This window comes from Lycium barbarum, chromosome 10 (assembly GCF_019175385.1).
Source record: "Lycium barbarum isolate Lr01 chromosome 10, ASM1917538v2, whole genome shotgun sequence".
Lineage (NCBI taxonomy): Eukaryota > Viridiplantae > Streptophyta > Magnoliopsida > Solanales > Solanaceae > Lycium > Lycium barbarum.
Window position 1 is genome coordinate 45,222,609 of NC_083346.1, and position 25,567 is coordinate 45,248,175.

At 41.6% G+C, this 25,567-nt stretch overlaps 1 protein-coding gene across 2 annotated transcripts in view; it reads left to right on the top strand.

The window, feature by feature from the left end:
- Nucleotides 1-17,144: 17,144 nt before the first annotated feature.
- LOC132616179 (uncharacterized) overlaps nucleotides 17,145-25,567 on the top strand; it is a 57,076-nt gene continuing 48,653 nt past the window's right edge. The window contains exons 1-3 of one of the 2 annotated variants that reach the window (XM_060330786.1): nucleotides 17,145-17,307; nucleotides 17,749-18,007; nucleotides 19,974-20,047. In XM_060330786.1, coding sequence (XP_060186769.1) covers nucleotides 17,749-18,007; nucleotides 19,974-20,047 — 333 coding nt within the window. In that variant the 5' untranslated portion in view covers nucleotides 17,145-17,307. Of the gene's footprint in view, nucleotides 17,308-17,748; nucleotides 18,008-19,973; nucleotides 20,051-25,567 lie in introns of both variants that reach the window. The other variant, XM_060330785.1, reaches the window with a different exon arrangement.

Sequence of the window (25,567 nt, forward strand, 5' to 3'; positions counted from 1 at the left end):
TCGACTTCTATTCTTTTGTGTACAGTATATGTAGCAGCCTAGCTGGCTTGCACTGTTCTTCCGCATGTTGTGTATATATATGCAGATTGTACAGAGTTCTGATATTTCCCTCTTATGAGATCAGTTTATGCCATTTATAGGCCCTTGATGTTCAGCATATTTCAAATACGTGTTTAGAGGTGTTTGGTCACTAGAGGTCAGACACTCGTCACGACTCATCGGTTTGGGCCGTGACATTGATTAATGCCAATTGAATAAAGTTACCATCCGAAATAAATACCTCATCCCTCGTATTGATGATTTGTTTGATCATCTTCAGGGGGTTTCTGTATATTTGAAAATCAATTTGAGATCGTGTTATCATAAGTTGAAAATTTGGGCAGACGATATTCCTGAGACAGCCTTCCGGACTAGATAGGGGCATTATGAATTTCTTGTTATGTCTTTTGGACTTATTAATGCCCCAGCTGCTTTTATGTATTTGATGAATGGCATTTTTAAGCCATACTTAGACTCGTTTGTGATAGTGTTTATTGATGACATTCTAGTTTATTCGAAGAGTAAAGAAGATCATGAAAAACACTTGAGGGTTGTTCTTGGGTTGCTGAGAGACAAGGAGTTGTATGCCAAGTTCTCTAAGTGTGAGTTTTGGCTTGATTCTATATCCTTCTTGGGCCATGTGGTGTTGAAAGATGGGCTTATAGTTGATCCTAAGAAGATTGAGGCAGTGAGAGATTGGGCTAGGCCTACATCAGTGACAGAGATTCGCAGCTTTATGGGGTTAGCCAGTTACTATCGTCGGTTCCTGAAGGGGTTTGCTTCTATTGCTGCTTCTATTGCTTCACATTTGACCTGTTTGACTCAAAAAGAGGTACCTTTTCAGTGGTCCAACGAGTGTGAGAAGAGCTTTCAAAAGCTCAAGACTTTATTGACGACAACTCCTATTCTATCTTTGCCCGTAGAGGGCAAGGACTTTGTGGTTTATTGTGATGCATCTCGTTCTGGTTTGGGTGTTGTGTTGATGCAGGAAAAGAAGGTGATTCCTTATGCTTCCAGAAAGCTGAAGATTCATGAGAAGAACTATCCCACCCATGATTTGGAGTTGGCAGCGGTGGTTTTCGCTTTGAAGATTTGGAGGCACTATCTCTATGGTGTCCATTGTGAGGTTTTCACCGATCATCGCAGTCTTCAGCATGTCTTTACTCAGAGGGATCTTCATTCTAGGCAGCGGGGATGGATGGAGTTTCATAAGGATTACGATATTACTATTTTGTATCATCCTAGAAAGGCAAACGTTACAGCAGATGTGTTAAGCAGGAAATCTGCTAGTATGGGTAGCTTGGCTTGGCTGATTATTTCGGAGCGTCCGTTGGTCAAAGAGGTTCAAACTCTAGCTAACAATTTCATGAGGCTTGATGTGTCCAATTCAGGTAGAGTGTTAGCTTGTGTTGAGGCGAGATCATCGTTTCTGGAGCAGATTAAGGCAAAACAGTTCGAGGATGTGAGTTTGTACAAGATTCGCGACCAGGTTTTGAGTAGTGAGGCTAAGGAGGCCATTGATAATGAGGGCGTTCTAAGGATTAAGGGGTGTGTCTGTGTCCCCCGTGTTGATGACTTGATTAGGATGACTTTAGAGAAGGCTCACAGTTCTAGATACTCTATCCATCCTTGTGCTACCAAGATGTATCGAGATATGAGGTAACATTATTGGTGGGCTAGGATGAAGCGAGGTATTATTCAGTTTGTTTCACAGTTTCTAAATTCTCAACAGGTTAAGTACGAGCACCAGAGACTTAGGGTTATGCTTCAAAAGATGCCCATTCCTGAGTGGACGTGGGAGAGGATAGCTATGGATTTTGTTGTTGGTCTTCCAAAAACCTTAGGTAAGTTTGATTCGATATGAGCCATTGTTGATAGATTGACCAAGTCTGCTTATTTCATACCAGTTCAAATCACCGATACTGCTCAGAAGTTGGCCCAGATTTATATCCGTGAGATTGTTCATTAGCATGGGGTCCCTATTTCTATCGTATCCGATAGGGGCACGACATTCACATCCCGTCTTTGGAGGACCTTGCAGTCTGAGTTGGGAACTAAGTTGTATCTTAGCACAGCTTTTTACCCTCAGATAGATGGTCAGTCTAAGCAGACGATTCAGGTTCTAGAGAATATGCTCTGAGCTTGTGTGATTGACTTCGATGGCCATTGGGATCAGTTCTTACCATTGGCAGAGTTTTCATATAAAAATAGTTACCACTCGAGCATTGATATGGCCCCATTTGAGGCTCTTTATGGAAAGGATATATAGGTCTCCTATCGGGTGGTTTGATGCATTTGAATAAGGCCATGGTGTACTGATCTTTTGAGAGGGCCGTTAGATAAGGTTAAGGTGATTCAGGAAAAGCTCTTGGCGGCCCAGAGTAGACAGAATGAGTATGCAAACCGGAAGGTTCAAGATCTTGAGTTCATGGTTGGGGAGCAAGTTTTATTGAAGGTCTCACCCATGAAGGGTGTGATGAGGTTTGGAAAGAAGGAGAGCTCAGTCCTAGGTTCATCAGTCCCTTCGAGATTCTTAGCCAAGTGGGGGAGGTAGCCGATGAGTTGGCTTTGCCTCCAGGTTTGTCTGGCGTTCATCCAGTATTTCATGTTTCTATGTTGAAGAGATGTCATAGTTATGGTTCTTTTATTATTTGTTGGGATTCAGTCATGTTAGATGAGAACATGTCCTATGAGGAAGAGTCAATTGCTATTTTAGATAGAACGGTTCGTAAGTTGAAGAAACTATTTCGGAGGCTGAATCAGATATGCGTCAGGTACCTTTTCCCTTGTTTCCCTTCCTTGTCCATTCGGGGACGAACGGTTGTTTAATTGGTAATTGATGTAACGACCCGCTACGTCATTATGGGGGCTTTGACCATTTTACCCTTGCTAGTACCTTCTCGAGAATAGAAATGAGCTTAATGAGAACCCAAAGAGTTAGAAGTCTAAAAATTGAAACTTGATTTGTTTGTTGTTGCACATTGTTTGAAACTTGTTATATGTTCATTTGAGGGGAGGGGGGTGACTTGGTAAATTAGACCTTCGTTGGGAACTCCGAGGCCACGGGTGAGTGTGTAGCGTGTTTTTACATATATATGCATGTTTGGTTCGTGTTTGTAGGGCCTCGAATTGGTGTTGGGATTTTGGGTGAAAAACTGGTGAAAACCCAGAGCTCACTGGTCAATTTGGACGGCTGCAGCGGTGGTATTGCCGCTGTAGCGAGTCCACCATAGGGGGGCTAGGCTTGCCACAGCGGGAAATGGGGAAATTAAATGAGGTCCGCCATAGTAGAACCATTCCTGCTATAGCGGGACCGCCGTAGCGAACGTTGACCACTGCAGCGGTCGACGGGAGACAGAAACTGTGTTTTATATTCAATATTTCAAACCCATTTCCCACATAGCACCAAAAACAGTTCCCAAGAAATATTAAGGCGATTTTTCTAAGGCTAGGGAACCACTCTTCATCAAGGTAAGTCTCAACCGTTATCTTCATTCATTCCATAATCGTCTTAAGTTCTTACATCCGCTAAAGGTTCTTTAATGGTGAATTGAACTCTATAACTTATGGAACCCTTAAATAATGAATGGGTTATTGATTTTATTGTTTCTTTATCATCTAGGAGTATAGAATATCACTTCCTAGAATGAGATTTTGCTTATTAATGGTGGAATTGATTGATTGAGACTTAGGGTTCTAATAAAAATGGAAGCTTTAGCTTAAAAACTTATTGAAAAGGGATGAATTGATTAGAAAACCCATAAATTGATATAACATGATTGTTGGGATTGATTTTAGGATGAATTCAAACCTAATGATAGTTCACCCATTGATACAGGGTAGAAATAGTGGGACTTTCTTCCCCAAATTATTGTTGTTGAGTAGATGATTCCTTACTCCCTTAGCGTTATGTTTCTAGACTTTGAATGTTCCGAAGCTTTGCGAAAGGGGAAATTGATTCTAAAAGAACCTATTTCACCAAGTAGTGCTAATTTCTCCCTTTTTAGAACTTTTCTGACACCTCTAGCTTCGAATTCCGAAGGTATAAAGGATCGTTAGGCCACGCTTTCACGGTTCGTATTCGTACTGGAAATCAGAATCAAACGAGCTTTTCTGCTTCACAATGATAGGAAGAGCCGACATCGAAGGATCAAAAAGCAACGTCGCTATGAACGCTTGGCTGCCACAAGCCAGTTATCCCTGTGGTAACTTTTCTGACACCTCTAGTAAAAGCTCGTTTGATTCTGATTTCCAGTACGAATACGAACCGTGAAAGCGTGGCCTAACGATCCTTTAGACCTTCGGAATTCGAAGCTAGAGGTGTCAGAAAAGTTACCACAGGGATAACCCGTACAACCCCAATGTGCACATTCTAGTGTACAACTCATCTAATGCATTCACAAATGACTTATAAGCATTGTAAATAATAGTTTTCATAAAAAAAATATTTTTTTTGAATATTAATTTATTAATTCAAAAAATATATAATAAATAGATAAAATAATAGAAAAATGTACGAAAAATATAAAAACAGACATTGTTTACTTCTTAAATCCACCTTCAAAATCATCCATAACCATACCTATAATACAACATCATATTCATCCTCATATAATACTCCTTTAACATAATTTGTATTATTCACCACAAGATTATACTCATAACATGTCAAGAACTATTATTCAAGTCAAGTCATCATTCAAGAATATCACTTTTTCTATATTTGCACTCCATATTCTTCTTTCTTCCATAATCCAAGTCTTTCAACCACTCAATGATCTTAATAACATGAATTGAACATAAAACTTACCTTTGATGATGTAGGAATGAACTTTGGGTGATAATACTTCACTTGGAGAAAACCCCACTTCAGTACAAAAGGACTTCTTGATCTCTACAAACCCTAGTGAGCATCCATACACTTGATTTTTACTAATTCTTGGTGTTTACTCCTTGATTTCCCTTGGATTTATGATAATATGGGGAGAGAAATATTCTAGAACCTCCAAGACTTAGAGAGAGAATGAAATCTGAAAATTTGGGGCGTGACTCATCTATATATAGCTGGAACTAGAAAGTTCCAGAAAAACGGTTCGATGAGCAGGTCGACGGCCCGTCGACTTGCTTCGTCCACTTACACATGAAAATCCCTGATTACAGAAACAGGTTGACGGTTGGGTTGACGGTCCCGTCGACGTGTCGACAGTCCGTCAACTTGGTCCGTCGACTGGCGCCTGCAGGTCTCACTCTGCAGAAACATATTGAAGGCGTCGACAGTGACTGGTGTCTACAGAATTTCTTGATTCAGTTCAGACTTCGTCGATTTAACCCGTTCAACTTCTAACTCCATAATTTACCCGGAATACCTACCGATACCTTTGTACACGGAGTACAACACTTTATGTCCCCAAACTCGGGCACGGGTCTCCATTCTCTGGAAATACTCAACAAAAAAATCATTAGTCATATTATGACGAAGACGAGGGGTGTAACAAAAAGTAGAGTATCTATCTATTATTGAAGGATAATATTTTTCTTAACTTGATATAGTAATTTTGAAATCAAATTAAAACATATATTTGAGTTGAGATAAAACAATTATATTTGAATCGATATTTCCACAATTTTATATGTATAAATGGCAAGAATGTCATGAATTCATTGTATCTGATTTACCTCCGTAGTTTCTTTGATATTAAAAGCTTTAATCAATTCCCTTCAACAAACACATGTAGGGACGTGACTATACATATCCTTGTATACGGTAAAAACCGGATATGCGTTGAACCGGTAGGACCCGGAACCGAGGGAAGAAGGGGACAAGAACGTGCATGAAGACTTTCGTTCTGAACCGGAGGAACGCCCGAACCGAGGCCAAGGTCGGGGCATCATTTGGTCCGGTTTCCTTCATGGCCGAGTTGGTCGTTGCCGTTGGTCCGTTTGGTCGTTGTCGTTGGTCCGTTTGGTCGTGGCCGTTAGTTCGTTTATTCGTGGCCGTTGGTCCGAGCGATCCGTTGGGCGATTGCCACGGTTCAATAACGTCCTGCCACGCTCAACTGCCAATGGTACGGGTGTCAGACCGTACGGCCAACCTAACCCAACCTAATCCAAGTCAGAGTTTTCTTTATTTTTTAGTTTTCTCTTATTGTATGGAGCCCATGAGGCAACACTATAAATAAGGGCCATTGCTCACTTTTAAGGGGTTGGCTCCTTAACATCAAGAACATTCTTTTGTACTAGAAATATATACAAAATCTCTCTCATCATCGTGTGCAATCCGAATCCATTGTGTTCATCTCTTTTACATTTCTTCAATCAAGTAACACACATTTATTAGTAAACATTCAAGTCCATGACAAACCACCAATTATTAGTTGCTTCTTCATAACACATTCATATATTTCTTTTCTCTATCAAAGTGATTCAAAGCATAACCACATATCCTATACCTTACCCACAAATTTAATTAATTATCCAAATTCGGGGTAAACAGTTTGGCGCCCACCGTGGGGCCAGGATAGTAGTGATCTTTTATCTTGATCTCTACCTTACCCATCAAAATCGAAAGCAACTTCTGTTCGTCACTAAAAATAACGGACTAGAAAGCTGACAGTGGGCAATCTGGTCACGTCAACAACCACGAAATTGTGGCCGAAAACGAAGGAAGCGGTCCACGGGGACTACCAAACCCCACTGATCCTAACCCCATTAATTCGAGGGAGGGCCTCAACCATCAAAACACCGTGGATCAGAAGAATGCAGCCCAACCGGCTACCGACCCTTTAAATACACACAATTCGATTACTTTGTCCCAGACTCAGGGCCGGAAAGAACCGGGTACCCCGAAGTCAGATATTTTCCGTATAACTCAGAGAGACGATGAATTACTGCGTGAGTTTGTCAACCGATTCCAAAGGGAACGAATGGAGCTCCCCCCGGTTCCAGAAGAATGGACTGCACAAGCTTTCACAAAGGGGCTCAATATTCAAAGCTCAACGGCTTCGTTCAAATTAAAGGAAAGCCTGCTCGAGTACGAGGCTGTGACATGGGCTGATGTCCAAAACCGATATGAGTCAAAAGTTCGGGTGGAGGATGATCAATTCGAACTTCCCCCGGGGCCGATAAATGTGAACAAAAGTTTTGAGAGACCAAGGAAAGGTTACGAAACGAGGGCCGAGTTGTCGAGGGAAAGGTATTGGCCATACTCCCATTCGGAGAAGCCAAGCTTTAGGTCGGAGAAATCAAGGGTTAGCCCAAGCCATTTCTCCGGACGGGGTAGTAAGCGGGTCGAGCGCCCGTCAAACAGTCGGGGTCTCTCATTCAGGAGAGATGCCGGAAGCTCTGCCAGCAACAAGGATTTACCAAAGATATCGGAGTACAACTTCAACGTCAGTACCTCGGGCCTCGTCTCGGCCATTGGCCGTGTCCCGGATGTAAGATGGTCGAGACCTCTAAGGTCGGATCCGGGCCAGCGGGACCCAAGCATGGTGTGTGAATACCATGGAACCCATGGTCATAGAACCGAGGATTGTCGCCAGCTAAGAGAGGAGGTAGCCCGGTTACTGAAGAATGGTCATCTCCGAGAATTGCTGAGTGAACGAGCCAAAAATCACTACAAGGAAAGGGAGGCTCATCGAAGGGCCGAGCCAGTAGAACCCCAGCATGTAATCAACATGATAGTTGGGGGCACCGATGCCCCTCGAGGGCCGGTGATGAAACGGGCCAAGGTTTGTGTTGTTCGCGAAAAGCGCAGCCGGGATTACTCACCCAAGGTTTCCATCTCTTTCAGCAACGAGGATGTAGAAGGCATCATTCAACCGCACAATGATACATTGGTAATTTCTATTCTTATCTTTAAAACTCAGATTAAACGTATTTTGATTGACCCAGGTAGCTTGGCCAACATCATCCGGTAGAGAGTGGTCGAACAGCTAGGGCTGCTTGATCAGATCGTACCGGTAGCCCGGGTACTCAACGGGTTCAACATGGCGAGCGAAACTACAAAGGGGGAGATATCATTGCCGGTTAATATCAATGGCACTATCCAGCAAACGGTGTTCTATGTGATCGAAGGGGACATGAAGTATAACGCATTACTGGGCAGACCCTGGATACATAGCATGAGGGTCGTGCCATCGACATTGCATCAGTTGCTGAAATTCCCGACACCGGAGGGGATAATAACCATCCGAGGCGAACAGCCCGCTGCAAGGGAGATGTTCGCGGTCGAGGAAATGACACCTCAGCCCGAAAAATCGAATCAAAGGGAGAAGAACTCAACCGGGGAAACAGACACTAAATAGCAATCACAGCGTACAGGGTTGGACCCGGGGTGCGAAGAGGATGACTTCGGTGTGCCCAGATCATTCGTCATGCCGGATGACTCGGATGCAACCAAGTCAACAGTAGAGGAGCTAGAGCAGATCATCTTGTTCGAGTATCTACCGGACAGAAAGGTATACCTGGTCACGGGGTTAACCCCGGAGCTCAGGAATAAGTTAATTGAATTTCTTCGAGCTAACGCACATTGCTTCGCATGGTCCCATATAGATATGACAGGTATATCACCAGAGGTAGCAACTCACAAGCTCAGCTTAGACGGGAAGTTTTCCCCGGTGAAGCAGAAGAGAAGGCCCATGGCGGAAGCAAAACACGCCTTCATAAAAGACGAGGTAACAAAACTTTTAAAAATAGGTTCTATCCGGGAGGTAAAGTACCCGGACTGGCTAGCTAACGTGGTAGTGGTGCCCAAGAAAGGTAATAAATTTCGAATATGTGTTGATTACAAGGATTTAAATAAAGCATTCCCGAAGGATTCATTCCCGTTGCCTCACATCGATAGAATGATCGATGCGACGGCTTTTTCTCTACCTTGCTGTCTCCGAGGTAGCGGTAAGTGGCGTTTTGGTCCGAGAAGAATCAGGTATGCAAGTCCCTATCTATTATGTAAGTAGAACTTTGGGGGATGCGGAGACCCGTTATCCCCACTTGGAAAAATTGGCATTGGCACTGGTAAGTGCTTCTAGAAAGCTCAAGCCCTACTTTCAATGCCACCCAATATGTGTAGTAACTACTTACCCCCTGAAAATCATCATGCATAAACTAGAATTATCGGGTAGACTAACTAAATGGGCCGTTGAAATTAGCGGATATGATATCGAGTACAAACCTCGAACGGCCATCAAGTCCCAAATCTTGGCCGATTTTGTGGCAGATTTTACCCCGGCTATGGTCCCCAAGGTTGAGAAAGAAATTCTGCTGACCTCGGGGAAAGCCTCGGGTATTTGGTCACTACATACGGATGGAGCCTCAAACCTCAAAGGTTCTGGGCTAGGGATCGTCCTTAGAACCCCGGCCGGGGATGCCGTTCGATAGTCTATTAGAACTGATAAATTGACTAACAATGAAGCCAAGTATGAGGCTATCATTGCAGGTTTGGAACTGGCCCGGAGTATGGGGGCCGAAATAATCGAGGCAAAGTGCGATTCGCTCTTGGTCGTAAGCCAGGTGAACGGCGTCTTCGAGGTCAAGGACGAACGGATGCAGAGGTATCTTGAAAAAATCCAAGTGATACTACATCGGTTTAAAGAATGGACCATGCAGCATATACCGAGGGAACAGAACAGCGAAGCCGATGCATTAGCAAATTTGGGATCCTTGGTCGAAGGAGAAGAAATCAACCCCGAAGCTACGGTGCACTTGATAAACACAGCAATAGAAAACGGACATGCCGAAATAAACACAATAGGTTTGACTTTGGATTGGCGCAACAAGTACATCGACTACTTGCGTGATGGAAAGCTCCCGAATGACCCAAAAGAATCACGGTCATTAAGGACCAAAGCTGCGTGTTTCTGCTTGGTAGACGGCCAATTGTATCGACGATCTTTCTTCGGCCCCCTGGCTAAGTGTTTGGGTCCCAGAGAGATGGAGTATGTGTTGAGGGAGGTGCACGAAGGAACCTGTGGCAACCACTCCGGTGCTGAAGCTCTGGTCCGAAAAATCATCAGGGCCGGTTATTACTGGAACCGGATGGACGAAGATTCGAAAAATTTTGTCTGAAAATGTGACGGGTGTCAGAGACATGCTCCAATAATCCACCAGTCCGGGGAGTTGCTGCATTCGGTGGTTTCACCTTGGCCTTTCATGAAGTGGGGAATGGACATTGTCGGCCCATTACCATGGGCACCAGGTAAAGCCCGTTTCATTCTGTTTATGACTGATTATTTCTCTAAGTGGGTTGAAGCGCAGGCCTTTGAAAAAATCAGAGAGAAGGAAGTCATTGACTTCATATGGGACCACATCATCTGTCGCTTCGGAATTCCTGCTGAGATAACCTGTGATAACGGACCCTAGTTCGTGGGTGGCAAAGTCAATGATTTTCTCGAGGGATTGAAGATTAAGAAAATTGTATCAACCCCGTATCACCCGTGTGTAAACGGACAGGCGGAATCCACGAACAAGACAATAATCCAAATTTTAAGGAAAAGACTTGAAACGTTAAAGCATCACTAGAGGGAAATATTACCGGAGGTGTTATGGGCGTACAGAACCACATCAAAATCAAGTACGGGAGAAACTCCTTTCTTTTTGGTCTACGGGGCTGAAGCCCTTATTCCCGTGGAAGTTGGTGAACCCACTCTCCGATTCAGCTACACTACCGAGGAGTCAAACGAGGATGCCATGGCCGTAAAACTCGACCTCACGGATGAACTTCGCGAAAACGCGTTAGTCCGTATTGCAGCCCAAAAACAGAGAATGGAAAGGTACTACAATCGAAGAGCCAATTTTCAGCATTTCCAAGTTGGGGACTTGGTGCTCCGAAAAGTTACCTTGAACACCAAAAATTCCAACGAAGGAAAACTAGGTCCGAACTGGGAAGGTCCGTATAAAATAACCGGGATCACGGGCAAAGGATCGTATCAGTTGGAATCCATGGACGAGCAACGGTTGCGCAATAATTGGAACGTGGCCCATCTGAAAAGATACTACTACTAAGGTATGTACTCCCCATGTTTTCTATTTAACCTTTCTCTTTTGCAGAAAAATCGAGAGCCGAATAAAGTTAGAATTTAGGCCTGAAAACACGTGTTGCACTCTTTTCCTTAGTACGGTTTTGTCCCAAAATGGGTTTTCCGATAAGGTTTTTAATGAGGCACCAAGTACAACGTGTTACTTAATGAAGACGAAGACAGACGCCCAGAAACTCGGGGTCACACCCAACGAGTGGGGACTTAATAGCACTCACCCGATCTTGCAGCTCGGATAAGAGCTAGGGGACTATCACACCCACTCCGAAGTTTACCCCGGTTAGCTGAAACCGGAGGCCGCCCTCAACAAAATAAAATCGGACCTTCAATATTAGGTTCCGATGTAAGGACCAAACGATCAAAACGAATCGTGTCCACATAACATTTGCTATGGCAAAATCAAGAACCGGATCTTCTGCATTAGGTTCCGATGTAAGGACCAAACGATCAGAATGAATCGTGTCCATTTAGTATTTGCTATAGCAAAAGCGGAAGGGAAAAATTCATTCTCATGTACACAAACACTTGCAATGCAAAAATTATCGAAAGTTTGGATAAACGATATCTCGGATGTCTTCCTGTTAAAACAGTTCACCCTGGTGATAACCGCCATATTTCGGCACTATTTTCATTCATACACCCTATACCGGGCACTACGGTCGAAATTCGACAAAGGAAACAAGGTCATGGCGAACCGAGCCAAAGTCATTAATCCCACGAATGGAACTTTTACATCAAAATCTAGCTAAGGCTGAGATTTAGGTGTCCGAAAAATACCGGCCCTAAAAGATCAAAATAGCCGAAAGATTCCGACCCTAAAAATTCCCGTCGTGATTCGGAGACGTCCGAATTCACAAAGCATAAAGTAAGTCCCATGGGCAAAACCGCAATAAAATTCTCGGACAAAATGTGCCGGATGAAGTGAGAAGCCGATATTCGGGCATAGTCAGAAATAATGACTATTTAAACGAACCGACAATTCGGGCGAAGGTCATAAAAAACAGCCATTCAAAGAAAAGAATCAAGAAAAACACATGTTCTATTTATATATAGAGGATTTTACATCAGAGACTCCTACAAAAGCAAAAAAAAAAAAACTAAGTACAGGCCCTAAATCTATCCGGAATGGCTGGAGCCGGAGTGTTCAGACACTGTCCGCTCGGAGTCATCCCCGAGGGCACCCTTGGCCTCTTCCTCAATTCTTCTAGCCTCGAGAATAAGGGCTGAAAGATTCGTAAAGCCATACTCGGCTTGCTCAAGGGTGATCCTCCCAAACTTTCATTTTTCGTACTCAGCAGCAATAGTGGCATGAGCCTCGGCGGCCTCCACGCTCTTCAGAGCTTCCTCCAAATCAGCCTCGGCCTGGGCTAACTTTGCCGCCAAATCATCCCGAGCCTCTCCGAGGAAATCTTGCATGCAGATGGCCGACTCGAGCTCGGCCTTGAGGGTGTCATTAGCATCGGCCGTCTCCTTAAGCTCGGTTTTCTGATCATCGCATATCTGGGCCCTCTGCTCCGCCTTCTCCTCGAACACCCTCATGCGCTCTTTGTACCGGGCACTCTCAGATTCGAGCAGCCGGTTCCACTCGGCCGAGCTCGCAGCATCAGACTTCACCGAATCCAGCTCCCCCCGGAGTTGAGAGAGGGTGGTTTCGAGCTCATCAAGCCTCGAGGAAAATCGATCGTTATCCCAGCTAAGACCGATCTTGTAAGCTTCAAGACTCCGATTGTATTCGGCCATCGCGGCCAGCTCACCCTTTAACTGACGATTTTCGGCCTTTGCTGCGTCAAGCTCGGGGCGGAGGTTGGAAAGAGCTACTGCTTGATTCAACTCGTCCTCCTTCACCCGCAGAAGATGAAAAAACTTCTCGGTCTCTCGGCTTTGAGCATCTAGCTGGCTCTTGAGGTCGTCCACCTCTTGTTGGGCACGAACAAAGGCCTCGTTGATGAGCACCACACTCTGCAAATGAAGAAAGTTAAGAACTTGAAACAAACGAGGCTAAAATTCTCAGTGAAATTATGCAAAGATGGCTAATAAACTTACCCGGTTGCCCGCATGCATACCCTCGTTAATAAGGCACTGCCAAGAGACCCTGTTCATCTTTCGCTTGTCCGAATCCGAGACAAGAGGCCTCAGATCGCTTGCCACGCCCACCGGGCGAGAAAGGAAGCTGCAATCCTCGGGGACGGTGACCGTGGCCGATCTTGTCCTCCTCGGCTCCACACTTGGGGCCGGAAAGATGCGCACCAAGCTGTCCCTGGCACCAGATTCGGTGGCCCGACCAACCGCCCTCGTGGCTTGAGGGATCTGGAAATGTCCGAAACCCGCGGCTTCGCTGGTTGCGGAGGGGTGCTCGAGAACATGTCCTCAAACTCATCTGGCCTAGGAGCCGGAGTTGGGGAACTCGAAAGGACTTTAGCTGCTTCTGCAAAAGCAGGGATCTCCGAAGACGCAGCAGGCTCGTGCTCGGGCATCGGATGAACGTCAAGGGGGACTTCGGTCTCTACGACCGGTTCAGTCCTTTGACTGGATTCGGCAGCAGCCGCCTCCTTAGATCTTCTTGTCCTTTGAAGGGGGGTCTCATCGGAAGAAGCGTCGCTTGAAATATCGATGAATTCAATCGACCTTAGAGGAGTTGGGAAATGAATTTCTTCCTCACCTGTGTATAAGACGGGAGCCGAGGGTCCTTCCCCGGTAGAAGGATGGGGTGAAACAGTGACAACCCCTTCCGGAATAGGGGCCACGGAAGGGGCCGCACTGATACTCCAGACGAGGAGCTCGGGCTCTGCTTCCTCCCGTAAAGTCCTAACAACGCTTCTCGCCCTTTTCTTGGCTTTCTGCCCTTTGTCCGAGGGCCTTTTTCTTTTGGCAGCAGCAGCAGCAAGGATACGAGATGCACTTGCTGAATCGAACTCGGGTGCCGATGTCGTGGGTTCGGCCGTCGTCTCCAGTCTGGGATCCACCGAGCCCTTGGTCAAACCTGAAAAATCGAAGACGCAATGAATATGGGTAGCAGAAGATGCGGTGAACACGGGTAGAAGCAAAGTATTACCGTGGTTCTGGGCTACCCATCGGCCGCGTGACAGGTGGCCCCACGTCCGGTCGTCGTGGACATACTGGCTAAGGAGTGCAGTGACCTATTCGTTCAGATTCCGGACGACCGGAGGAATCCATCCATTGGCTAATATAAAAAAGAAAAACGGTGAGAAAGTGGGATCGAAGTTTGACAAAACATACAAAAGCAATTACTTAGAGTTTAGGCTTACGCTTGTTGTTCCACGCTTCCGGAAAAGGCATGTGACTGTCCGGAATGATGTCCGAGGCTGGTTGGAGCGATATGTCCGGGCTGATTGCGGGTGGGACACCCGGACATATCGCTCCAACCAGCCCCTGTCTCTATCCTCATCCATTTTCGAGAAAAATGGATTCCGGCTGCGCTTTGCGAGTTTTATTACGCTACCCCGGAACACTCTCGGGGAGTATAAGCGTATCAAGTGGGCCAGCGTGAGCTCCTTCCCGACATTGTTGGCCAACAACCTGAGGCATGCCATGACCCTCCAAACGATCGGACCAATCTGTGCCAAGGTCACGTCATAGGTCCGGCACATGTCCAAGATGACCGGATCGATCGGAGGGTCGAGCATAAGAGTGAAAGGGTAAGTGTACACGTATAAAAAACCTTCCCGGTGGTCGGTGACTGATTCACTTGGCCCGGGGGAAAAAACTTGGACCGAACGGGTGTCCCACCCGCAATCAGCCCGGACTAAGTCGAGCTTTTCCTCAGTAATGGATGAGGGATATCGCCTCACATCAAACCCCCTATCGGATACCGAAGAAGGTTTTTCGACCTCGAGGTCTTTGTTGAAGTTAGGCTTGGCCGGTATAATGTCCGAGGCAGTGGGCTCGAAGGTGCTCTTTGCTTTAATTGGAGATGCAGGGTCGGTTCCTTGAGATGAAACCGAGAGAATATCATGGGAAGTAGTTTCAGACATTTGAAAATATGAAAAGGAGCTGAGAAAAGAAGTTAAAGAAGAGTAAGGGAACAGACGGTCCAAGAAGTGACAGAGTAAGAACACTCAAACAAAAGCGGCTAGTAAAGATGTTGGCAAAGTTGCTTCCTTTCACGTGGTATAAGCAATGAACCAGCAACAAACATGATATGAAGGACAATTAGTTATGGTGAAGGTGAAGAAATGCAGTGAAGAGTGAAGATGAAGAGGAAAGAGTCGTGAAAATGTTTGAATGAAGAGGTGAAGAGCCTTATATAGGCATGGGAATGGAACAGTTATCGATGCCGGCCAATCAGGGGGAGCCACGTGTCCCATAATTAATGAGGAGTGACCTGAAGCGACGTGCGTTACGGCGGTTGTCAGAGTTGACCATCCGGAATAAGACACGTGGCCGAAGAAAATGGGACGTGACGCAACTGTTCCCACCAAAAATGAAAAGATAGCAACGGGCAAACGGAGTCACCGGTTTATTGATTCATCCACTTCCCGTTACTCCGATAAATCTACGGTCCGGGAAGTGTGGGGACTATCTGTATACGGTAAAAACCGGATATGCGTTGAACCGGTGGGACCCGGAACCGAGGGAAGAAGGGGACAAGAACGTGCATGACGACTTTCGTTCTGAACCGAAGGAACGCTCGAACCGAGGCCAAGGTCGGGGCATCATTTGGTCCGGTTTCCTTCATGGCCGAGTTGGTCGTTGCCGTTGGTCCGTTTGGTCGTTGCCGTTGGTCCGTTTGGTCGTGGCCGTTAGTCCGTTTATTCGTGGCCATTGGTCCGGGCGATCCGCTGGGCGATTACCACGCGTCGATAACGTCCTGCCATGCTCAACTGCCAATCGTACGGGTGTCAGACCGTACGACCAACCTAACCCAACCTAATCCAAGTCAGAGTTTTCTTTATTTTTTAGTTTTCTCTTATTGTATGGAGCCCATGAGGCAACACTATAAATAAGGGCCATTGCTCACTTTTAAGGGGTTGACTCCTTAACATCAAGAACATTCTTTTGTACTAGAAATATATACAAAATCTCTCTCATTATTGTGTGCAATCTGAATCCATTGTGTTCATCTCTTTTACATTTCTTCAATCAAGTAACACACATATATTAGTAAACATTCAAGTCCATGACAAACCACCAATTATTAGTTGCTTCTTCATAATACATTCATATATTTTTTTTCTCTATCAAAGGGATTCAAGGCATAACCACATATCCTATACCTCACCCACAAATTTAATTGATTATCCAAATTCGGGGTAAACAATCTTCTTTCTCTAAAGTTATTCTCCCTAATTCCATTTTATCTTCTCATGCTGGGGTGAATTCAATTTGCTCATTGTGAGACGATTTGGCCGTTGGGGTGAGTTGTTTGAGCTTAATTTGTTATTGCATTTGAACTTAAATAAAAATGTTATTTTATGCCCGTATCTATATGATTTGTTATCTTAATTATATATATATATATATATATATATATATATATATATATATATATATATATATATATATATATATAATTTTTTTTTTTTGCAATTGGATACATTATATTCACAAACAAGACGAATATTAGACTTTTGTTAAATCAATATATATATGATCGAACGTGATCAAATAAAATAAGTAAGGTCATAATTTGATATGATTAATACTCCCACCTTCAAATTAACAGTCGCTTTAACTAAAAAAAAAATCCAAATTAATTGTCACTTTAAGAATTCAATATTAAATTCGGAAATTATTTTCCATACCATTATTATTAGAAATTGACCTATACGGAAAAAAGATAAAGCAGAAAATATCTATTTGAATATTGAAGCAATTAGATTTGATGCATCCGATTTAAGTGCCAAATTAACTATAGAAAAATGTGACTACTAATGTTTTTTGCTACGACCGCGCATCGCGTGGATACTTAAACTAGTTTATACTTAATATACATAATCTATATATTTATTGGCTATTATTAATTTTTTAGCGGTCAAAAAAAAAGAAAAAAAAAGAAAAAGAGAGAGAGAGAAAGAGAAAGGAAAAAGATTTATAAAAGAGAATAAGAAAAAGAAAAAGATATCAAAACAATGTCACGTGTTGAAGACGAAACCTGCATCTTGCAAGACAAAGTAAAACACCATTTTTGCGTGTCAGTAAGTGTTGAGATTCAGTGTTCGACCCTCTCTGCTTCCTGTTCAACATTCCAAAACAGAATCTCAGTAGTCATTCATACCTGGTATGCTCACACTTGAACCCATTTACATCTCTTACTCTCTACTCTTAAATATTTGTGTCTCTGTGTCTTCCTTAAATGTTATGGCTACTTGGTGATCTTTATCACACACACATTACTGCTAGGGCTTCATCTTTTATTCATGAAAGTCCACATCTTTTTTCCACAATAAACCCCCTTTTTGTGAAAATCTCCATTTTATGTACTCCCTCCGTACCAATTTATGTGACATAATTTGATTGGACACGGAATTTAAGAAATATCTTGTGGTGGGTTATAAATCATCTCTTTAATTAAAAAGTAAAGTTTAAAGTTAAATTGTTAGCCAAATAAGTAAATGTGTCATTCTTTTTTGACCGAGTAAAAAGGAAAGTGTGTTGGGACAGAGGGAGTATTTCGGATTGAGTCTATTTGTTTTTATGTGTGACCCTTTTTGTGTTGAAGATGGAAAGTGAGAAGGCAGTTCCAAACCCTGCAGCAGATCAGCTTCCTGAAGCAGAATCATTGCCGGATGGTTTCGTAGGAGACAGCTCGAGGAATGACCAAATGGCTCCAAAAACACCACAACCTGAGCAGGAGGTCACTGATTATAAGGATGAAAAAGTAGTTGATCCCCAGTTAAATACATATGAACAACGTGACGATAGCAAGTGTAAAAGATCAGAGGATCAAGTTACAGTGAAATGTCAGAACATGGACAACTGTAAGTACTCTCCCCGTTTTCAATTTGTTTGTCTGGTTTTGACTTGGCACGGAGTTTAAGAAAGGAAAGCAACATGTTTGAATCTTGTTGTGGTTTGAAATTAAAGATATGTAGAATGTATCAAAATACTCTTTAATTTTGACTTTTGTGGTCTTTAAACATGCCATGTGGAAAGTCAAAATTAAAGAGTTGCCAAAAAAGGAAATTGACATTCTTTTTGAGACGGACCAAAAATGAAAGTAAGACAAACAAATTGTAACAGAGGGAGTATCTTTCTTAGTGAGCTTATTGGGATTTTTTGTTTGAAGTTGAATTTATGTCTAGGATTGGGAATTTTATTTTCAACGGCTACAAGTATTTGTGTCTGGGATTGGGAATTGTCATTTCTGTGGTTACAGTTAGATTATCAGTTATTAGAGTGTTACATGAAAGGATTAAATGGAAATTTGTAGAAATGAGGGAAAAAAGGGGCAGAGATTGGAGAATTGAAGGGACACATTTAGAAATCTTCAAGCAGTTCAAAAAGGTTGGAAGATATGACCATTTAATAGACCCTTTTTTTTTTTTTTTTTGAGAATGGTAACAACTAATCTATATATCCACAGGTATAACTGCATCCAAATGTGTAGTCCCCCTTCAAAAGTATTACAGCGTACATTGCCTTCCTATTTCCACTAAATTACAACCGGTCAATAGCTGTTAAAATATCTACTATTTGATCTAACATTTCCTGTTTACACCAAAAATAATAGTAAATAGCTAAACAATTCATCTTCATTTTCTGCATGCTGCTCTGCTTATCTTCAAAACATCTCTGATTTCTCTCCTTCCAAACTGTCGACCATATGCTTGCTGGGACAATCTTCCATCTCTCCTCCTTCTTTGCTGCATTACCATTTCTGTTCCAACACTTCATTACTTCTTTTATACTTCCTGATTTCACCCAGTTTATTTTTTTCATCTTGAGGAAGAACTGCCACAACTGGTCTGTCACTTTGCAATGCAAAAAAAGATGGTTGACTGTCTCTGCTTGTTCCCCACATAAGTAACATCTAGACATAGGTGAAATCCTCTTTTGTTCAGGTTCTCATGAGTGAGCACAGTACTGCTTCTTTTGCCAAAAGCCAGGAAAAACAGTTTACCTTGTAAGGTATTTTGGTTTTCCATATCATCCTCCATGGCCATCCTGCCTCCTGATTTGTTGTTGAACACAAGTCTCTGTATGCAGATTTAACAGTAAAATTCCCTTTACTATCAGCTTTCCATTCCAAAGTATCTCTCTTATCTCTCTCACCTGTTAAATTGTTGAAATGTGCTACTGTGTTGTAAAAGGCTGCTATCCTTGGCATCTCCCAATCATTCAGATTCCTTCTTAGGTGTAGATTCCATCCTTGTTCTGTCCATATTTCAGCAATTGTGGCTTGTTGAAGTTGGCATAAGGTGTAAAGATCTGGGTACATTTGCTTTAAAGGTTCTTGGCCACACCAACTGTCATCCCAAAAGGACACCTTCAAACCATTCCCCACTTTAAATCTTGCTCTAGACAAAACTAAAGGCCATAGATTTCCGATAGATCTCTACAAACTGCAACCGCATTTGCTGTTCCACAAAATGCTGGAGCTTCAAAAGCATGCTATGTTTTTCAGAAATTACACTTGTGAAATGAGAGATAAACTGACCTTCGTATCAGTGTTAGGTTAAGTGGTAAGTTCTATGTTCCAAAGAGATATCCATTAGAAAAAAAAAATGGCTGATGACATTTTAAATGATGATGTTCATTGCTTCAAAAAAATGTCTGATACGGTTTCTTTTGTGGTGGAATCTAAGAAAGGATGTAGGTTTGCATGTACTATCATAATATTTAGTTCTTTGTTTTTTTCATGATGTTTCTTCTTGTAGCATTGTTGCATCTAGTTTATTTAAAACTTAAATCAGTCTGCTCTAAGTGATACTTCTTTTCCTGCAGCTGGAGGAGATCCGGGCCAAAACATTTCAGCTGTGAAGGAGACATCATTACCAGAGAGTGTTGAAAACAAAAAAATAGTCAGTAAACATCAATATCTTTTTTCTTATGTTGTTATATGTGTTCCTTAGCTATCAATTTTCTGCCTTTTGATCCACTCTAGTCATGTTTCTGCATAAACAAAGTAAACACTTCATTTCTCGAATTGGATCCTCTCGTTTTCTACCACATGGAGTGAAATGACTATTTCTCTCTTTTTGGGATATGTGCACTGCCAGTTCCATCCTCTTTTCTGATTACCTTTCGGACAAATTGGTTCTCCTGCTACGTTAATCGTCTTCCCCATATTCCTGCTTAATCTTTGGTATGCCTCTTAGTTTCCTATGGTTCACCATTTCCAATAGTTCTTTCTGCCCATCTCTACAGGTCCTTTGTTCTTTCTTTCATTTCGGTCATAATGTGCTCCGATTGACTCTTTGAACTACAATATGATTTACAAAGTAACTTAAGCCTAGGTTATGGCAATTAGAGGAAAACCGTGTTATTAATTTTCTTTTGATCAGTTAACCGTGTTAATAAAATTTAGATTTCTTGATCAACCCAAAATGGAAATGAGGAAAACCTTCTCTTGGCAAGAACCAAATCATATTAATTAAGGGATGGGTAGTAATGTTTTAGGGTAGTATGCGTTGATTGAGAAGAGGAAATGTCAAGTCCCAAAATACCCGCTAGACGTGATTGGCACCCAGCAAACACCACCCGCCAGGCGAATCATATATCATACTCTTAATCATTTACAAAAGCACTAAAAGAAAATAAGTGCAGGTCCAACAACGTTATTAATGATAAAAATGCGAAATAGTCGCCAACCAAATCCATAATCGATTTATGAAAACCAATCAACGCTAAGATAAAAAGAATCTCTAGCCCACATCCCACGCTAAGACCATGGAGCATCTAACAGAGTTACATGAGTTTGAGTGTCGGGCATGTAAACCCAAAATAAAAGAAATAACTAGAAATAAACTAGATAAAGCTGAAATGGCTGCCTCCAGGAACAATGCGGTGGCTCACCTCAGCAACAGAATCCACTCACGAAGTCTTCAATTACCAGCCTCGTTCTCAACGACAGTATCTGCATGGACATGCAGGTAAGGAGTGAGTTATACATAAATTTAACCCAGTAAGATCCTCGACTCGCCACTTCAGATACCCCTGGAACAAGTGTTAGAAAATACAAACACACAACAAGCACAAAAATATTATGCACATGAATATATCATTATATAATAGCAACCAAGGTCCAAACCACTGTTTATCAAATATATTATATATCTCAACTCAATTTACACTACGAACCGTCATAAGTGGCAGTTAAAGAATTTGTCAACACTATGAATCCACGGCAACATACACAATGTGCCAAATATGTCAGGAAGCATACACAATGCTAAGGGAAGCATACACAATGCCCCAATATAATCAAGAAGCATACACAATGCTAAGGGAAGCATACACATTGCCCCAATATAATCAAGAAGCATACACTATGCTAAGGGAAGCATACACATTGCCCCAATATAATCAAGAAGCATACACTATGCTAAGGGAAGCATACACAATGCCCAATATCATGGCTCACAGCTATATCACATCACAAAATAATTTATAAAGAGAGTTTTGGATTATTTGAAAATAAAGTATATGCAGTTGGCCTTAAGGACCACCGATTCTGCCAAGCACACGCTCGCCCCAACACGTGGACCAGGCAGACAAAATATATTTTTAAAACGGGTTTTGAAAAGCAAATATCCAAAGCTTAAAGTCTCACTTACCTCAAATTCACAATTCAAGCACATTTCTCAATAAATCAAAACTGCGTGCTCGAGTCTCCGGATTGCCTCAAACTACACAAAAACGGATTTAGAATGGTCAAAACCCTTATGGTAAACCACTTCTATATTTTTAAAGGCTTAAACGGTTAAAGTCAAATTTTAAAGGACGAAAAGGCCCTCTGGTCAATGTGTTCAAAACCCGACAAGACTTATGTTTTCGGAAAGGCCTTAACGAGAGGATTCCAACGATATATAGAAGTCTAAAATCCGACGCTATTTGCCCTTTCAAATCAATGATTTTAGTTGAAGAACCCTAGAGCTAAACTTTCTCAATTCCTCAAAATATCCCGATGTTTTTTCCACAAAAATTCACCCATAATTACTTAATAAACTTAAATAAAAGATTAGAAGCATTACCTTGATGATTAGGGTTGAAAATCCCTATGTTTGTCTTTTCTTTTCCTCTCTTTTTCTCCCTCCCTTTTCTTTTCTTTCTCTGCGTATTTTCTGCTGCTTTTGCCTTTTCTGCTTCTGTTACATAGGCTTTCTTTTTCTTTTTAAATCATTCTTCTCTTTTCTTTCAAATTTGGGCTTCAGCCCTTCCTTTTTAATTTTTTTTTCCTTTTCCTTTTTGAGCTTGGCCCACTAAATTCATTCTTTTCTATTTTCTTTTTAATTCCTTTTAGAAAAAATTACCAAACAAACCCTTATTTAAAAAAATGAGTTATTACATTCTCCACCAATTAAAATAACGTTCGTCCTCGAACGTGTTCAAGAACTTTTCGAAATTGTCAGGATATGAATACTCAGTTCGCATGCCCCATCATACTATCAAAGTGATCTTTTTTTGTAGATAGTCCTACTATAATACTTTGACCTCAGAATACCTGTTCATCCATAACCAACAAAGTCATATGTTCGAATACAGAATAACAACTTCCTATAAAAGACGCAATTCGCATTTACCAGCACTATTTCAGTCTCAATAACATGGATCCGATCATAAATGCACTCTCGGAATGTATTCACATAATATAACATGTACCTCTTGCAGCATAGCAAGTCTCTTAGCTACCACCACAACCTATTGCCCATAATCTTATCGGTAATACGCTTGCACCCCACAACTTATCCTTCTTTCAATATCTTACACAATACTGCTAACGGTAAAAGAAACCTCTAAAAGCAGTCACTCACTATAAATTTAAGTCATGAATTTTTCTTGTTCGAAGGGAAAAGGAAACTTTACCTGCTCCAAGCTGTATTTTGGTCCAACCCAACCTTATCAGTTCTTAATAAAATAGCATTGTCTTCTCGAGCTCAAACAACTCAACTAGAGACGATATCGATATCCTAATAAAGCCTTAAAAAAAAACATGATTTGCACACCATACTTCCACTTAAGAAACCTTGTTCGAGCTCAATTATCGCACTTGTCTTTACAATAGATATTGAACCTTCTTCGCAAGTCAAATTTTAATCTAGCTTCACTTTTTTTTTTGGATTGAATCATGGCTATCATTATGAACATATGATCTAAGCATGGACACGTGAAACACGAGATATGAACAACAGACAATCACAGAGGTAAAGCAAGTTCACATGCACCAACCTGATTCGATCCCAATCCCACGAGAAACAACATACCTAAGATTTTGCCTACCGTTCGATTGAATCTCATGACTCATTTCGTATTGAGAACTTTCAAATTACTCCCTTTCATAAGCTTCAAATCACAATTTTGTTTATCACTATAAGACTTTTGTCTACTCTATGCTATCTGAAATCGTTCGCGCATTCAATGCAACCTTCTTCAAGGCTTGCTAATCAAAGTCTAGACCCAACTACTCTGATTTAGAGTATTCAATCAACTAGATAGAGTAAGACTCCAGCATTCGTATAAAACCTAAAACGACAAGATTTGCATAATGAGTTAGTAAACTAATATCATACACGAACTTGGTCAAAAGCAACTGATCATTAACCACTTATCAGGTAATATCCATCTGACTAGTGCCAAGACTGGGCACCCAAGGATGGTACAATCCAAGTGCCACAACCACGATCTTATGGTGAAACATATCCACCAATCTTACATACGGTAGAGCTGAAACACCTCCAAGCACTCCTACATAATGCTCTCACGTACAACAATGTTAGAAATACATCCTTATGCTTCTACATATCTCTCACATGTACAGTGGTGTTAGAACACATCCATACACTCCTACATAACACTTTCACATATAGCGATGCTGGAACACATCCACATGCTCCTACATAAACGTTCCATGCACTGTTACTCTTGTCACACATGACAATATTGACATCTCATGCCATTGCACTATCTCTGACACATAACATCATATAAGCTAGTATGATATATAAAAAAATAGTTCAGCTTAAATCAGGTACACAATCTCGCTAAGTCAATCAATATCACCCAAGCTACTATCACGATTTTCTGAATGAACATATAGACCAGCTACAAAGTCTACATTGATCTATTTTTACTTTCTATCGGAGACAACCATGCATCGGAAATTTCGAGTCTCTAACACTCGTATTTAATATATTAACGATTTAAACACAAGAACAACATTTATGTACCCTAAATAACTTTTGTCAATTTTAACTCTCTTCCTGCGGCCCCAATGCATATTTGTGAATCTAAAAAGTAATAAATATAATAAACGTTGTATCTTTTCGAGTACAAATCTCCTTAAGTCAACCACCATAGGTGTACACACATTTAACTCTTTAATTAGAATGTTCCCCTTTTTTTTTCCACTATCAAGTAGCCTCGTCTTTAGAGACTATCACTAATCCCCAATAAGGTCAAGACTCTCGTATCGATCAACTGTGCATGTTCAAACAAAAACAACTATAGCATAACACATGATAGAGCCTTAGTGTGTGTATTAAACTCAACCTTCCATCCTTTTACTAGACACCACAAGGCTCATAACGCCATGATGTAAAAATTAAACTTCACACTTTTAACCTCAGTTGTTTAATCAATATTATCCCGGCATCTTTTTCAACCACAGTATATGCTTCTATCAACTGAGAAGATATACGTATATGTCATTAATGAACATAACAAATAGAGAGCTAAGGAATGTTTTTGAATACCCCAATCCTCTAGTGCATGACAATCACTAATGCATTCTGTATCCAAAAGATATCACCAGAAATTTACACTAACCAAAATAAGTCTTGGTACATGTCTTCAGATTATCCACCCCTTTCTCCTACTACTCAGCGTATCCTGATCACAAGTCTATCTTAGAATAACATATAACACCCTGTAACTGAAGCCACATATCATCTAATTTAGGAAAAGACAAAAAGATACTTGCCCATCATATGATAAAAATTAAGTCATTTTTCTCTTAGTGATAAAAATCTGCATAGATTCAATGTTCTCCCCAACAAACATAAATTAAGCACTTCCGGGCTCTATACTTGGTATAATGACCTCTCAATCACGAAATCTTGTAACTTATAATTTACTTCCTTTGACTTTGCAGTCATTCTATAATTAAAAATAAAAATATACCAGATTAATGACAGCATATCAATACCAAGTTTTAGTCGAACTCCCCATTATATGGCATAATTAGTAGGTTCGCTGAAAGAATAGTCAAAAACTTATTACCAACTCATATTCAAAAACTTATTAACTACTCACACTAACCCACTAGTTAGTTATTCAACTCAGGTGCCTCGAGTTAAAGTTAGATATGACCTATATTATCG